Source organism: Brachyistius frenatus, unplaced genomic scaffold (assembly GCF_029030835.1).
Source record: "Brachyistius frenatus isolate BFR_SWC_R1_liver_20210118 unplaced genomic scaffold, ASM2903083v1 Contig_22, whole genome shotgun sequence".
Classification (NCBI taxonomy): domain Eukaryota; kingdom Metazoa; phylum Chordata; class Actinopteri; family Embiotocidae; genus Brachyistius; species Brachyistius frenatus.
Genome location: NW_027210621.1, coordinates 717501 through 735462, shown reverse-complemented (window position 1 = coordinate 735462; position 17962 = coordinate 717501). Strand labels below are relative to the sequence as shown.

General features: G+C 43.0%; 1 protein-coding gene across 1 annotated transcript; it reads left to right on the top strand.

Annotated features, from left to right (window-relative positions):
- Positions 1-292: 292 nt before the first annotated feature.
- rps6kal (ribosomal protein S6 kinase a, like) lies at positions 293-16495 on the top strand. Its single transcript, XM_069696845.1, has 22 exons — positions 293-695; positions 3259-3318; positions 3523-3639; positions 3718-3799; positions 3909-3989; positions 4193-4272; positions 4985-5091; positions 6624-6661; positions 6888-7030; positions 7148-7218; positions 7328-7416; positions 7607-7671; positions 8223-8325; positions 8506-8630; positions 9875-9997; positions 10540-10629; positions 10753-10911; positions 11114-11275; positions 12262-12338; positions 12520-12637; positions 13607-13747; positions 15199-16495. The coding sequence occupies exons 1-22, from the start codon at positions 669-671 to the stop codon at positions 15322-15324; spliced, it is 2184 nt and encodes a 727-aa protein (XP_069552946.1). The 5' UTR covers positions 293-668; the 3' UTR covers positions 15325-16495.
- The last annotated feature ends 1467 nt before the right edge of the window (positions 16496-17962 follow it).

Below are 17962 nucleotides of genomic sequence, written 5' to 3'. Positions count from 1 at the left end.
CTTCTTATTTCCACTTGAACGAGGGACGGACAGGCTTATGAAACAGCGGCTTGAAAACGTGCAACTCACCCCCTTAAGATCGGAAGCTCAGATTGAATGTCTCGGCCGCAAGAGGAGTCTGTCTCGCTCTTAAATGTCCTTTTGTCTCGCGTCACCGACAGACAGGTGAAAGAAAAGTCGTCGCCTGTCAACTTACCTCGGTCGCAAACACAAAACGGTACATGTCACACGCAGCATCACGTCCACTCCTCCTCCTCCTCCTCCTCCTCCTCTCTCTCTCTCTCTCTCTATCGCGACATCGGCTGCTCGGGTTTGGACGGGGGGGAAATCCTGAACCGAATTGCGTCATAAATACGTCAATAAGCTCTCGTTCACTGACGGTCAGGTACCACGGGAGCCGCCATATTCGCATCCATGGCAGGGTTAGCGGCGCCGTCGGCGAGCGTGTGATCCGGTCGTCAACATCCCCGTCGCCCCGTCCGATCCTCCGATCCTCCTCCTCCGACCCCCCTCCGATCCCGTCCTGCTGGCGGACCGCGGACGCGCAGCTCGCGTCGGAACATCAAAGCAGAGCAGCCGGACGTCCACCGAGGGGACGACATGCAACGTGGAGCGGGGGTCTAGCGGACTGCGATGCCCTAGACTTGGAGAGGAACCCCGGGCACAACATGGAGGTCAGCAGCGTCAGCAGCGAGGTGAGCTGACACACGCGGGCGTTTTGCGTGTGAATTCCGTCCCCCGGTGTCCCCGGTGTCCCCGGTTCGTGCTGTCCCGTTATGTGAGCTCGAGGCTGAGCGGAGCGTCACGACCCGCAGCGCGCCGCGATGCATGCTAACGAGCTAGCTCATGCTAACAGCTGGTTAGATGTTTATTTTTTGTTGCACCGGCCGAAGGTTTATTAGTTACGTAGCCGCCGAGCCGGGGGGGGGCTCCTACCGCCACCTGTTACCCCACGCGTGGGGGGGGAGAGGGGGGGTCCGGCTCTTTATCCGACGGCGCGCGAGCTCCCCTCAGCCCTGTTGTTGTTATTTACACTTCTCGAGAGGAGTTTGCCTCTTTGGCTAGCTTAGCGCACGTAGCATTAGCACGTCGTTAGCTTGTTAGCTGACAGCTCGCAGGCTTTGAAACTTGGAGGTTAAAGTTTCCAACCAGCTCTCATCGCAGAGGCACTAAAACTAAAAACTAAAAACAACCCAACGCAGTGCTGTGATGTGATTCTAGTTGTTCGGCGACGTGACGTTAGTTCAAAGTTAAAAGCGTCCTGAACTCCTCGATGTCTGTCTGATCACTTGTGAACCAGAGATGCTGTTAAAGCCTGAAGGTCCGATGCTTATAAAGCGACATAAGAAGTTATACTTTGATTTAAAAACATTAGTTCAGACTGAAATTGCCTTGCACACGCACACACACAGTAACACACACACACACACACACACACACACACACACACACACACACACACACAGTAACACACACGCACACACACACACAGTAACACACACACACACACACACACACACACACACACACACACACACACACACACAGTAACACACACGCAGGCTCGTGTTCTTCCACCAGGATCAAAACAACATGTAACTCGTGTTCATTACAGGTCATCAACATCTGGGGTCTCTCACACCTCCAGCCACAAACTGTGTCCAGACCGGTTTTGCAGCCAACAGAAAGTTGTTGCGACATGGAGATTGTGACCTGTTCTGGTCTTTGTTTGAACTGAGCCCTCCTCCTCCTCCTCCTCCTCCTCCTCCTCTGCAGGTCTCTCTCTGCCTTTAGACTCCCCGCTGCTCTGCTGAAAGATGTGAAGGTTTTTGGTTGTTTTTTTTTACGCCCGGTTGCCATACAAACACCGAATTGATCATTTTATTAAACCACCCTGCCCAAAACATTACTCCATTTCTTCTTGTTCATCTCGTACGACAAATAAACGCCACGAGCTGCTGTTTCTTGAACGCTGCACCTTCCTGAAGGCCGCCGAGGCTGCAGAAGTGAACATCAGCTCGGCGACCGGGAGCGATGACGTCGGCCGTTTTATCCACTTTGCATCAGTTTTTGACTTTGAGGAAAAGCGTGTCGTCAAACCCGTCCGTGAACGTAAAATGATATTATGTATGGCTGCCGGAGGACATACTTTTCAAATGGCTGAAAAAGGCTGGCCTGTTTGTGCTGCAAGTGTAGGCTGCACTCTGTTACAAGCCGCGATGAGCCACAGCAAAGGTGGGAGTGAAAATGTATGTGTGAATTATGACACAATATCTGCTTTGGCCAACATGGATGTTATCCTCCACAGATGCCCCGAATCTTTCATTTTGAAGTTTATTCAGTGTCATGTCGGGCTTTGAAGGTCATATCTGGTCTGACTTGAGTGTTTATGTTGTTAATGTTATTCTGTAGCAGCAGTGACACACAGGAACGTGTGGTTTGTTGGCCTCTGTTTTGTGGATGTACATGAGTGTAAGTCGGTGGCTCCACCCACTGAGTGGGCTTGCGTAGTGCGATGACTCATCCCCCCTCTTCAGAGGCTTGATGGAATTCAACACACAAACACGCTGAATACAGAATACAGGCTGAGCTTCAGAGCAGAACTGAAATATTCAGACCTGGATAATGTTATGGTGGTCCTTTATTTTTTTTTTTTTTTTTTTTTGTCTGATTTATTTGCAGATGCTGATAATATCTGACATTCCTCTTCTGGCAATATCTTCGCAGCGTATGGTTGTTTTGATGACCAAAACAGGCTTGAAAATGTGCACCGAAGCAAATCTGTCTGTGGTCATTTAAAAAAGAAAAGTATCTGACCGCCACTATGAGCTAGAAGCCTTAACAGAGACCCTAGTTTGTCCTCAAAAGGCTAAATACTGACTATAGCAGCAGCAAACATCAGACTCTCGGGGCCAGTCAGACATGTTGTTTTTACTCTGGCTGGGGATTAAGCTAGAATGCTAATAATGAGGGGCTTTATAGGGAGGGGATGAGAGCTGGACAGCTGGACGGGGTTGAAGTATGGACTCCATACTGTTTGACAACAAATAGAGCTACAGATGGAAAAGTGAAAGTGCTGTGATATTGAGTGTGACTCATCAATTTCATCTGTTGAATCTTCTCCCATCATACAAGTGGGCGTTCAGCAGCTGCAGTCATCGTCCTGCTCAGCTAAGAAACGGGGATGAGCAAGCTTCGTGAGAGTGTTTACTGCTGACGACTCCTACGATTAAAAACAATTTGTTGGTCTGGCTGCAGGTCAATGGACATCAGATCATGGACGAGCCCATGGAGGAGGGAGAGTCTTTCTCACACTGTGTAAGTAAAGCTAGGTGGGAGGTCTTGTGTGTGTGTGTGTGTGTGTGTGTGTGTGTGTGTGTGTGTGTGTGTGTGTGTGTGTGTGTGTGTGTGTGTGTGTGTGTGTGTGTGTGTGTGTGTGTGTGTGTGAGAGAGAGAGAGAGCATGAAGGATGACATACCTGCCGCCTCCCTCATGTGTCTCATACTGATATCGGTTGTGTAGGATGACGAGACATATGAGGAGATTCCTATCACCCACCATGTGAAAGAGGGCTGCGAGAAAGCCGAGCCATCTCAGTTTGAACTGCTCAAAGTTCTCGGACAGGGCTCTTTTGGCAAGGTGAGGAAACTCGGCTGACCAAACAAACGTCTCCGTCCAAGTTTGCGTGTCTCTAAAGTCTCCGTCTCGTCTTCTCAGGTGTTTCTTGTCAGGAAGATCATGGGTCCAGATGCCGCTCAGTTATATGCAATGAAAGTTCTAAAAAAAGCATCTTTGAAAGGTAATGAAACTTTGTCTGTCACCTACCTCAGCACAAATGTCCCAGTATGTCCTGTCCACTGGGGTTGAATTTCTCCATCTCACTGGCTTGTTCGGCTTTGTCTCTCCAGTCAGGGACAGAGTTCGCACTAAGATGGAAAGAGACATTTTAGTGGAAGTCAATCATCCCTTCATAGTGAAATTGCACTACGGTAAGAGAAACATGCATAACATGCAGGCGATTATATATAATCATACAGATTACATCCTTGTTGAGATTGAATACAGGACAAGCTGCTTACGTACATCTGCATGTTCCCGCCAGAAACATCTTTGTTAGCAGAATATGTTACAAGGTTATTAAGCAGGAATTGAATATTTCTGTTATAAATGATTTGTTTCCTCACCTCCGCAGCCTTTCAGACAGAAGGAAAACTGTATTTAATACTGGACTTTCTCAGGGGAGGGGATGTATTCACTCGCTTATCCAAAGAGGTAAGCTGACGTTCTGTTGCCTTACGTCCCGTTCTGCTTTAAACTCATTAACACATTTTCCCGCTTTTGTTATTTTGCATAAATCATGTCCTTTTCATTCAAGAATTTATTTCATTTTTTTTATGCCTTGTTTGTGAAAACCAGAACTACAGATGCCGCACTGTTCATTTATGAACCCAAAGGAATTGTTAAGTTGACAGCTACAAATGGAACAGGTGCAAGTTTAGTATGCAAGAGTATTTTATTTATTTTTTATGCGCACTATTTCTGCCAAGTCATTTGTCTCTCCTGTTGTCTGTTTGCTTTTTATTCAAATTACGATTTGAATTCCTCATGGAAACATGAGGAAAGCGCTTTTCTTGGAATCTTTATTTGCTTTTGCATCATCAGTTGCTTGTCAGCTAGAGGCCCAGATCAGCTCTTTTCAAATGCTTTCAGAGTTCTCAAACAATGTGCGATTGTTCTCTAGATAGACCTTGTGTTGAAAGCGTGTCTCAGAACCAAAGCGATCGCTGCCAGCAGTGTCAAATCAACAGCTTGCCGAGTCGTGTAGCCTATTTGAAATGTTGATATTGCGACAATAATAATGCTCTGTTTTCTCTGTTTGTGGTGAATGATGCTCAATACTGAAGTTGTGTTATTTTCTTTCCTCTGCTGCTGAATTTCTCTTCTCTTCAGAGTTCAGAGAGTAAATTTGTCCAGTTCTTATCAGGTTATGTTTACAGAGGAAGATGTGAAATTCTACCTTGCAGAGCTGGCCCTGGCCCTCGACCATCTGCACAACCTGGGCATAGTTTACAGAGATCTCAAACCAGAGAAGTAAGAGTCATAGACTTCACCCTCACCTTTGACCTTTTCACTCTCTGACCTCACGCCACACCCAAGAACACCCCGATACAGACATGACCTGCACGACTGTAACGTGCTTTTCGGTCACGACACGCGTCTGTTGTCTCGCGCCACCGTGAAGGCTTGAACAAACTATAAGATAACTGGATCTTGTTCTCATCACCTGTTTCGGTGAAAGTAAAGCGTGTTAAGACTCATTGTTTCAAATGCATAATAACTAACAGGAAAATGTTTCAATTATCGTGTGCTGTATTTAGAAATAATTCTCTCTAATCTACAAAATATGTATATGAATCCCCTCCTTTTATGAAACTGTAATATAATAAAAAAAAAAAGGTAAATGATTCATATTTTTTAGGTTTTGTGGGATCTAAAATTATCAGTCTGTTATAGGACAATTTACACGTCACTGATGTCTGCAATCCAAAGTAAAAAAAAATTATATTAAGAAGAAATTCAGTTTTAGATTAAGAGACAATTCAAAGTGCTTTGCACGAGCATAGAAGTACATTAAACACAATATATTAAGAAGACATTAAAACTGCATTAAAAAAAAAAGACAATACAAACTAAATAGCAAATAAATCATTGAGGGTTGAAATAAGTGTTGTATTTAATTTGTTGGACAGGTGCAGCAAACAATGTTTCAAGCCCTGATTTAAATGAGCTGACAGTTTCAGCAGACTTCAGGAAGCTTCTTCATAGTATAGAAACTAAAAGCTGCTTCACATTACTTGGTTTTGATTCTAGTAACTCTGAGTAAATATGGTCAAGATGACCTGAAGGGTTCTTTGTCACATCCAAGTAAATTCTAAATGTATTTAGGCCGAGAGACCATTTAATGCTTTATAGACAAGTAGTGACATTTTCAAATCTATCATTTGACACATAGGAAGCAGTGCAGGGATTTAAGGACCAGTGGTATGTACTACAGCTGCCTGGTTGATATTTACAAAGACCTGTACAGACACGTCACAACAGCCTACCCTGGTGAAAACAACCACATCAACACATTGTTTCTGTATCTTGTTTACGTAGAAATCCTTTAGACTAACATTGCAAGATGTCAACAGAGATTTGCTTTTTTTTTTTAAATAACAAATTAAAGATGAATAGACTTGGGAGAAATTGCACTCTTTAAAAAAAGATGAATTCAGAAAACTGTTAATTTCTCTAATGCTTGATTTCTGTGCATTTCTTGAGTGAAACCTCACATAGTTTAGTTTTAGTGAGCTCTTAGCCTTTTGCCCTACTTCTCTAAAACTCTGTCCCCCGGCAGAAATTGTAAAGAGCAGAACTTTTAAGTTGAGTACTCTAGTCTGTCAGTTCCTCTATCTAACCTTCTACTTGAAATCTCAGATCTCCACAATAACTTTTACACAAAACTCTCACATGTCAGACGTGATTTATGGAGAAAACAAAGGCATGAGATGACTTGAATAGTGTCCTTTTGGTAATAGTTGTTTGAAGCTCACCTCGGTGGAAAAACTCTTGTCTTTCAGCATCTTACTTGATGAAGCTGGACACATAAAGCTAACAGGTACGTTTTAGACTTAATGCTAAATATATTATAATGCAGACCTACCGTCTGACTTGTTTTTGGACTGTAAAGAGTTATAGAATAGTCTAATCAAGATGATTGAACAGTTGTTGTTTTTTTGTTTAAAAAAAAAAAAAGATTTCACACAAGCTTTTTTTTTTTTTTTTTTTTTTTTTTTTCCATTCAACTATCTTTTTATATTCTACTCTGCATTGTTGTTGTACAGACTTTGGCTTGAGTAAAGAGTCAGTAGATGCTGATAAGAAGGCGTATTCCTTCTGTGGTACGGTGGAGTATATGGCCCCTGAGGTGGTCAACAGGAGAGGACACACGCAGAGCGCAGACTGGTGGTCTCTGGGAGTACTAATGGTACACAAACCTGTACACTCTTTATTTTGATACCTCAGCGTGCCTTTCAGTTTGTCATTTGTATGAACAAATGGGATATAGCTCATCCGATTTATTTTCCTCTCCGTGTGTTGGCAGTTTGAGATGCTTACAGGGACATTACCGTTCCAAGGGAAAGACCGCAACGAGACCATGAACATGATTCTCAAGTGAGTCAATGATTAAAACATTAAAGGCGTGTATATAAGTAATGATCAGTCGTACATTTTCTTGTTGCCCATATTCACCTGTCGCTCTGTGCTCCTTCTTTCTCCTCAGAGCTAAGTTGGGAATGCCGCAGTTCTTAAGTTTAGAAGCCCAGAGTTTGCTGAGAATGCTGTTTAAACGAAACCCCTCCAACAGACTAGGTAAGGGGAAATGTGCTGTGTTGATTCCCTTAGCTAAAGCTTGTTAACATTTTGGCATTCACTGAGATCATGTGCTGAAAACCACAGAGAGAAAAAAAAACCCAGACAAACGCGTGAATGTGTTGATCCTCTGAAAACAATAAAAGCCAACGTGCCAGGTTAACTGAACCAAAGTGATTTGTGTCTTTAGGGGCCGGGCCCGATGGAGTGGAGGAGATCAAACGACACGCTTTCTTTTCCACCATCGACTGGAATGTGAGCACACACACACACACACACACACACACACACACACACACACACACACACACACACACACACACACACACACACACACACACACACACACACACACACACACACACACACACACACTCACTTCTCCCTCTCATTTCTCACACACACACACACACACACACACACACACACACACACACACACACACACACACACACACACACACACACACACACACACATGTAACTCCGCAGCTTCTGTTGAGGATTCACACCTAGCAAACGTTTGGCTTGGTGACTACTGGCCATCAGCCTTGGCCACGGCAACTATGTTTGTGTGTGTGCGAGTCTGGGCAGAGGTCCAGTTCTCACTGTGTGTGCACTAATAGCCCCGCGTGAGTGTTTAAGAGCCAGCAGGATGCTATTGGCCGGACTGAGCTGCACGGGGACTGGAGAGGGTTAATCTGGGAGGGGTCCTGGCTTATCTTGCACATATGTTCACACAAACAGCCTGTGGTCAGGTTTGATTTCTGACATGGATCTGTGTTTTGTGCCCGTGGTTGTCTCCAGAAGCTGTACAGGAGAGAGCTCCAGCCCCCGTTCAAGCCCGCAGCAGGTAAACCAGATGACACGTTCTGCTTCGACCCAGAGTTCACCGCTAAAACGCCTAAAGGTAAACCTCCACCTACACGCACACATGTTCCGCTCACAGGCTCCCGAGCTAACAAGCAACAGCCACTCTTGCAGCCATGGAAACTGCAATTAAACCCTGACTGCAACTGCAACTCCAACATTTTTGTGGGTGTTTTGTATGTACAGTCTTGACTTCATTATGAATTATCTGTGTGCTTAGACTCCCCTGGAATCCCACCCAGTGCTAACGCCCACCAGCTCTTCAAAGGCTTCAGTTTTGTTGCTCCAACCCCGATGGATGAGAACAAGAGTTCCCCGCTGCTCAGCATACTCCCCATAGTTCAGGTGAACATACATCAGCTCTACTTTGCATTTACCCTCAATCACACTTTGCACTTTAAATGTTACAATATTGACTCGCACACTTTTTTTTTTTTTTACTGTTTAGCTTCTGTAGGAAGCAGTGAAAATAAGATAAATAATAATTCCATTTATCTTCAGTACTGGACTTTTTTATAGGTTTTTTTTTTTTTTTTACATTTTACAACATTGTACCGATGAGTCACTTTATCGCTGAGTTTTACACAAACATCATATTTTCTGCAGCTTTTGCAAAAGCTAACCCAAACACCGTCGGTAAGGAGTTGACACGTCTGTGAATACAACATTATCACAACCTTCTGACTGGAGGCAACTGGTCGCCATTTGGTAAAGCATCAGTAGTTTTCTTTTTTTTGGTTGAATTTGATAATATTCACATCTTCCCAGACCTGCAAGTCAGTTTTCGTCCAGAGAAGTGTACTTACAATGAGAATAGTTTTAGCCGGATGAAGTCTTGGTTCGATATCGCCAGAATCATCCTGTGATGGCTGCTGTGTTTCACTGCAGACCTACACACTACATCCTCCACAGTACAAGGACGCACACACACACACACACACACACACACACACACACACACACACACACACACACACACACACACACACACACACAGTCCCACTCATGTTCCTAAGTTGCTGTCTCACCTGCTACTGTTGGTCTGACAGCATTTTGCCGTTATGCAACGTCTGAACGCGGAGCCAAATACAGAAATGGCAGTAAATCTGTTATGACAGTGTGACTGCTGAATATGTAGTTTACAGCACTGAAGTTCCTTTCTGGTAAATTTCTGAACAATAATGTTTGTGGCTGAAAACGGCAGGGGTCTGGACTATGAAGCAGAATCTGGAGCTAGCGAGCTAACTTCAAGTTCAACTCTAGTTTTTGAGGGTTGTGACTGTAGTTTGTTTCTTACTGGGATATATCGCCACGGTAACTCGTGCTGCAGACCTAACCTGCTCTGGAGAAGGTTATGTTCAAGATAGCAAACCAAAACATGTAAAAGTACCGCTCGCTAAAGGCCCCGGGATGCTCCAACATACGATACACCTTGAATGAAACCGTCCGAGAATAATCCCATTACATGAAAATAATGCTCAGCCAAGGCTTGTGAAGGACACGAGGTGACAGATGCTTTTCTGGAAGCGGTTCAGTCAGTTAATGTCACAGAATGATATCTAACAGTTAATGACTCTCATCCTTTCCAGATGCACGGAGGCTCGGCCAAGTTCTCCGATCTGTACGAGCTGCAGGAGGACATCGGGGTCGGCTCCTACTCTATTTGTAAACGCTGTGTACACCGAGTCTCTGCCATGGACTACGCTGTGAAGGTAACCACTTAAATTTGACTGTGAATGAAAATCTTTACTTCTGATCATCTGCTCTTTAAGAATCAATACCAAAGTCAAATCAGCACTTTATTTTAAAATATCTCTGCTACTCATTTTTAGCAGTTCCCTGCATCACGCACAGTTTCGTCCAGTTGCAGCCTTTGATAGGCCGAGAATAACCTCAGGAAAAGCTTCATAATATTGAATCGCTGGGGAGCTGAATGAAATGAAGTTACATGGTTGTTGTGTGAATGCACAATCAGTGTGACCAGAATGTGGGTTCATAGAGTTCAGAGACACTTTTTAAACCTCAGTATGTGTGAAACTGCTAAAGGTGGAGTAATCACATTGAAGGTTGTTAGTCATGCCAGGACACCAGCAGAGGGCAGCACAGCTTCAGAGTTTGCAGGAACTCACTGGTGTTTCCTAAATCTCAGATAGTTGAGGTTGTTCACTGAAGTAAATTACACAGAATCATTTTTCTTAATCAGCCAAAACAAACATTTGTAATAACCACTATTGTCTGTTTTCATGTTTCTCAGATTATAGACAAAAGCAAGAGGGACCCCTCTGAAGAGATCGAGATCCTGATGCGATACGGACAACACCCCAACATCATCACTCTGAAAGACGTCAGTAACTTTTATGTGCGAGCTTTTAGAAGACAGTTTTGGAGGGTGTATACTGACACGTTGTCTTTGTGTGTGTGTGTGTGTGTGTGTGTGTGTGTGTGTGTGTGTGTGTGTGTGTGTCAGGTGTATGATGAGGGCAGGTATGTTTACCTGGTAACGGAGCTGATGAAGGGAGGGGAGCTGTTGGATAAAATCCTCAGGCAGAAGTTCTTCTCGGAGAGAGAGGCCAGTGCTGTGCTCTACACCATCACTAAGACTGTTGACTACCTCCACTGCCAAGGGGTGAGGAAGCCTTCCTTTACACACACACACACACACACACACACACACACACACACACACACACACACACACACACACACACACACACACACACACACACACACACACACACACACACACACACACACACACACACACACAAGCCAGAGGGAAATTCAGACACCTTCTCTTGATGTTTTGTCCTTCTCCTCGTCCTCTCCAGGTGGTTCACCGAGACCTGAAGCCCAGTAACATCCTGTACATGGATGACTCGGGGAATCCTGACTCCATCAGGATCTGTGACTTTGGATTTGCCAAGCAGCTTCGGGGAGGCAACGGCCTGCTCCTCACCCCCTGTTACACCGCCAACTTTGTGGCACCCGAGGTGAGAGAACAACAGATGCAAGCGGTGAAATAGAAGCGGTGATACCTGGAAGACAAGATATAGAAACATGTAGGGCAGAGTACCGAACCTCCATACTTTTATGACACTCATCAAATTTCTCTAATACTGTCTACTACTTGATATTTCAATTCTGCTGTTTATAAAGTGTTCTGGGACCTTGTTCCCGGGTGATTTTGAACTTTAAATAAAAATTTAGTTGAATTACAATAGAAAGAAAATGCCTGGTCATGCGGTACCACATTTCCAAACCTTTGCCACATCCAAACCAACACATGTTCGTTTCTAAATGGCGTCCAAGAACTGCATAAACCTTTGCTATGTTTAGGCAGAAGTACATTTTGTAAGCGCCAGTGAGCCAGTCCAGTGTTTACCGTACAGTACGTAGCCTCTGCATTACATTTCAACTGAGGTTAATCTCACGTTGGAACCCCCTTTTTTTATATATATATATACTCTTTTTAAACCGTGTTTTTCTCACACCTGTCTGACTTGTGTGCGCTGCAATAACTGGAAGCTTGTCTGTGTGCTGCTGGCTGGTTGGCATCTACCAATAGCATATGAAGCATTTAGGGCTCGTCGGTAAACTGTAGATTCTCGATTCCAGCAATAGCTTCTGTCTGAGGCATTTAGGGAACATTGGTAAATTGTAGCATAGCAATAACTTGCATGCTTTTGAAATTTATGCAAATTTTAGCCCCAGATTTGCACCATATTTGTAATGTAATTTTCTTTTTCTTAAAAGAGATTCTCTGAAATTGGTATCAGTAAACATATTGTTCAAGAACTGGTATTGAGGTCAAGCTAGTGGTACTGGTATCAAAAACCTGTCAACCGATACCGAGCCGTAGAAACATGGCAACAGAGATATTGGAGAAAAAACTAAATCAGGATAGAATAACATCCATAATTCACATTGTTAATAAGAGTCTCTAATATTGTGCCTTTCTCTCTGTGTGTGTGTCTAGGTACTAATGCGACAAGGTTATGATGCAGCCTGTGATATATGGAGTCTTGGAGTTCTACTGTACACCATGTTGGCAGGGTAAGACTGGACTCTCAGGGCTGGTTGGGAAGCATCAACAGTAAACGTCCAGATTTATAAACCACTCTGATGTCTTACAAAAATGGAAGTCCAAACAAGAGCTGTGATTCATACATAGAAGGACTCTGAAGTGAAACCCTACATATAATGGGATTATATCTGTGTTTTATCCCTCTGTCAGGTACACACCGTTCGCTAACGGCCCAAATGACACGCCAGAGGAGATTCTTCTCCGGATAGGATCCGGAAAGTTCTCTTTGACAGGTGGCAACTGGGATACGGTTTCAGACACCTCAAAGGTACACACTGACACTCCGATTGAATGTCACAGCACCACCGGGAAGTGACAAAGACTAGTGCTAATTAACATTTTTATTCATGTATTGTCTTGGTGGTGCTTCTTTTAATGTCGCTGTCATATTTGTTTTTGATCTAAACGTTGGATTTTCTTCACTCTGATTTTTGCTGTGACTCCGAGCAGCTGAACAGAGATGACTGAACAACAGCGATCACAAGCTTTTCTGATGTATTAAAATGTTTGATACACATCATGACTTTTCTGTTAATTAAAGATTGGCCAATTCTGCTTATGATAACATAAGAAATGAACTTTTATCACAATATGAATCCAAAGTGATCGTGTTCATCCTTCACGACGGTGTTATGTTTTCACAAAACGCCCGAGTGGAATTTTTGAAAATTTGGGTACAAATGGTCACTTGGATTTAAGATTTTAGGGGTCATAAGTCAAGTTCACGGTGACATCACATCCTCCCATTCTCGTCAACACAATATATAATTAACGCCTTGAGGGAATTTCTTCCAATTTGACACAAACGGTCACTTGGACTCCAGGACACTTTGGTGGTAGAAGGTCTTATTCTTGTGAACATGATGGGATAAATCAGGACCAGAAGGGAAGATGGCGACCATTATTTCACATTTGGTCAGATAGTGAATTGATGACGCTCATCTTGGCTGTCCACCTTGAAATGTCTGCGCTGTCTAGATGAAGAAGTTTGTGAAGCATCCACATTTTAGAACTTGTTGCTTCTTTCATTCATATTGGACGATTTTTCTGTTGTCATGGCTACAACTTTGTGCTCATAGTGTTTTATCAGAATCGCCTTTATTAGCCACACGGGAAGTCATACATGGGTTCCTTCGAAGTCTGCGCTACCGAAATTAGCTCTCTGGACAGACCAGGACGTAAACTGCAACTTGACTAGTCGGTACTTTCATGACCAGACATGTTTTTAATATTCCAGGACCTGCTGTCCCATATGCTCCATGTGGACCCTCACCAGCGCTACACAGCAGAGCAGGTTCTAAAGCATTCCTGGATCACGTGCAGAGATACACTACCACACTTCCAGCTGACACGCCATGACGCACCGCACCTCGTCAAGGTGAGAATACACACTGTCCTGCCAACTAAGACATTTAATATACAGAAACATTTGTTACCATCAGGTTCAATTGAATGGTTTGTAGCACCCCAGAGTATCTGCTGCTCTTTAGCATTACATCATCCCACACCATCGGAGGAGGTGCTGGACATCACACCCCGGCAGTGCCCGCGCTTATTGACGAATAAATGTGATGCTTGATGATTCATACACTTCTAATCTCATCTGTTGTTAATATCAGATCCTGCACAGCAGACATGTCCGTGCTTCTATCTCATCTCGGATCAGATGCGTCCTCAAATTGAGCTCATCATGTTGGATTATGTTTGGTGTTCAAGTGGTGAGAACTCTGTTGCTAGGTGACTGAAAAAAAAAAAGGATGTTGTCTTGCTCACTTTAAAAAAAAAAAAGAATAGTGAATCACTTTATTTAGTATTCTAACATCATGTTTAAAGTAGAGATGAAAACACGTACATCATTAAGATGAAAGAAACTTCAACGTGAGCCAATATTAAGACATCAGTGTGCGTCACACATCCTGAGCTGGAAGAAACTTTCCACTTACAGAGAAGAGGACAAAGTCCTGACTCCGTTTGAAGGTGCACAAGGTCGCAGTTAAAACGGCACAAAATCCATTCTCCATTACCGTCCCTCAGGTCTGCAGCCATCTCGACTCAGTGGTGCAACATCCTGGAGATTTCTCCGAGTTGCTTGTTCTTAGATTCTCTGTAGTCGGGTTGTTAGGACAGCATGATTTAACGCACATTACTGTCCTTCTCTTTGTCTACTTCAACAATAATACATTCACATATTAAACGATGTCTCTGCCCAAACAAGTGTTTCAGCAGTGTTTAATAAATATGTAAAGACTTGACAGGAAAAATGTGTATTGTGTTCGTTATATAAGTATTTGCTTGTAATTTAATCAATTTTGATACGATTTTCCTGCTTTTTAAGTTATATCTGCACTTGTTAGAAGTCCTACTTCAACGCCATGTTTAAATACAGCTCCCATTTTGCAATGTATTTTTTAAATAACACACGACATGTTTCTGATTCATATAAGTGGGAACAGTGTTGTGTGATACTGTTGATGAGCTGAAAATGGAGGTAACTCAACCAGAATCTGATAAACCTGTTAAAACACGAATGATATTAAAAACAAATACTAATCAGCAACCGTTTAAAGCTGCAGCGTGGAGCTGTTGTCTCCCTCCTTCTGCCAGTAAGGGGAATTACAAAACCACAGGTTAACATCTTAGATTCCACCGTAGGCTACTCTGTCGCTACTGTTGTGGCTGTAAAACGGTGGATAAGACAAAAAGGCTTTAGCCTCGATGCAAGTGTTAAAATTCAGCCATTTTGGCCACTCAGTCCGTCAATAATGATAAAGTCTAGAGGAGCTGCATGATTTCAAAAGTTTAAAGACAAGTGTCCATGTTGTTTTCCAGGGAGCCATGGCTGCCACCTACTCGGCTCTGAGCCAGAAGACGAGTCAGCCGGTGTTGGAGCCCGTTGCGGCCTCTAGTTTAGCCCAGAGACGCAGCATGAAGAAACTCACCTCAACAGACATGTAGACACACATCGCTCCCTCTCCAGTTTTAACCTCAGACTCTCTCACACACACACACACACACACACACACACACACACACACACACACACACACACACACACACACACACACACACACACACACACACACACACACTCACACACACAAGTCTTGGCCAGTCAGAACTACTGTCTCCCTTTTTAATCTATTTATTTGACACACCCAACATCCTCTCTCACACACACACACACACACACACACACACACTGGACATTGCAAAGAAGTCAGCAGATGAGTACCAGGGGAAACTCTCATATCTGTTGCTGCTGGGGAGACGGACTTGAATTTATTTCCACAGCTTTCATATGCACTCGCCCTCCTCGCCTTTCATTCTTTCTTCCTCATGTGGGGAAGAAACGCACCAGCTGATGTTCTCCTTCACTGTGATTGGCTGATTCAAAGCTGCTTTGGTAAACTGTGCCCTCCCCCACTGCTCTTCATCTTCACTCTGCCGTCCTCCTCAGTTCTCTCTCCTTCCCTTCTTTGCTTTTGCTCTCTTTAACTTCTTTTCTTTAAAGTGAACTAATGAATTATGTGTGAGAGTACTGGCAATATGATATTGACTGAGGTGCAATTTAAGACTGTTTCCTCTCTGAGACTCAGAAAAACAAAAAATATAAATATACGAGTCTGCTCGTGGTGGATTAAAAAGTCCCTCAGGATCAAAATCATTTACCAGCACTTTTGGTAACATAAAGACATGTGTGGACAGAACCTGTTCTCCCTTTCCCTTAAAACTCACCATCAGACTCATGTTACTTTGTGATGCTAACGATGTATCAAAAGGAAGCTGCAGAAGGACAAAAGATCATGTCTAGAGGTTGAAGGTGAAACAATGTGGTAAGATAACAGAAAATCTTGTTTGCAAAAAATATATAAATATATATAATGATGAAGATGAAGATGAAGAGCATGTGGGGGAACTGTAGGGATTTCTCTGGGGGGGACAGGACGCACCCCGTCAAACCAGAGGCTGAATTAAAAAAAAGAAAAACAAATATTTCCATGAATATCTCTTCAAAAAGACATTGTGGAAATTGTATGATATTGTATTTATTTCATTTGATTTTTAAGATTCTATTTTTCTTTCAAGTTCTGTATATATTGACATTAAAGATCATTATTGACATGCATCCTCTGCGGCCCAACCTGGTTTGTTCTGTCACAAAATGCACCACAGAATTCTGTTAGTGACTGCAAATGAGCAAAAAACAACTGGCGGCTGTCTCACACAGACCTGATCACCCATGTAACAACAAGAGTGTGTAGCTTGTGTTCACAGGTTGCAGACACGGATTTCCTGTTTATTTGTGTTGAACTAGAGTGTTACATAATTATAAAAACACTGAAATCTTTACGTAACTTCTGAAAGTTACTGTAAAAGTAGCACAAATTAAAAATTTAAAGTAAAAAAAAAAAAAAAAACCTGACCTTGTAAAGTCAGTCAAACAGCCTTGTCTACATAAGTAATGTGTGTAGCATTAGTTGGCTGTAATAATATATTTATCATACAAGACCAACGCTTCGGCAGTAAAACCCGACAACCCTGTGAATCAAATGAAACAAAGGTTACTCGGTGTTTGTGAATTAAACTGAGACAAGCGGAAAGATTTACTACAAAAACAACTAAAATGCAGATGAATGTGATGTTTGTGTTCCAAACTTACATTTAAAAAATGGTGACACGTCTCTCTGGGAGAATATTACTGTTACTCTGGATAATACAGACATGACCTGTGAACAATTTGAACTGGAACTAATTATTGGAATAAACTACTACTGCTGTCATTCGATCACTGCTGAAAGACCTAACAACTGTACTCCAACTGGCCCAAGTCCCAAAACAAAAAATGATCATTTAGTTCATTTGATTACAGTTATTACAAATACACATCACATTACAACGATGTAAAAATTAATGTCTGATCATTTAAATTGAAATAAAATGTGCCTGTGCATAGCCAGTGGAGGATGTCACGTCAAGCTGAGTCAGTCAGATTCAGACTCCTCAGTTGTTTATTCTAACAAGCAGAATGAGTGCAGGAACACGTCTGAAAAACAGGTGACAACACTGGACCTGACAGGTGAGATGAACCTTTTAATGTAAAAAAAAGAAAAAAGAAGAGGAGTCAAAGTCTCCAGTTGGAGCCGGGAGTGGCTCCTTTTTTTCTTCTTTTTTTTTAGCAAGACATGTAAGTGTATTCTATGATTATGAAACGGAGGCCTGATGTTGTTATTTAACATTTCTGAAGCTGCTGTCTGGTTAAATCAGTGAGTTTTGCTGTATGACAAAAAAATAAAATTGTATCTGCAGTGGGAAGTTTTATTGGAGCAGCTTGGAGCACATGGTCTGACCAGTTCGGGAACCTCTGATCTGACGCGTCATCGCCTCGTAAAGATGATATGGTGAACATGTTAGCGTGTTGTTGTTTTTTTTGACACATCAGAGCATCAGGATCAGATGGTGGCAAACTGAAACCAGGCCGTGATGGATGCACAGAGAGCAGATGTAACGTGAGTTCCCAACTTTGAACTTGGTTTCGGTCTCCACCAACTCCTGGGAGGATTCTGGGTCTTCAGCTCCACTATATTCGCCAGCT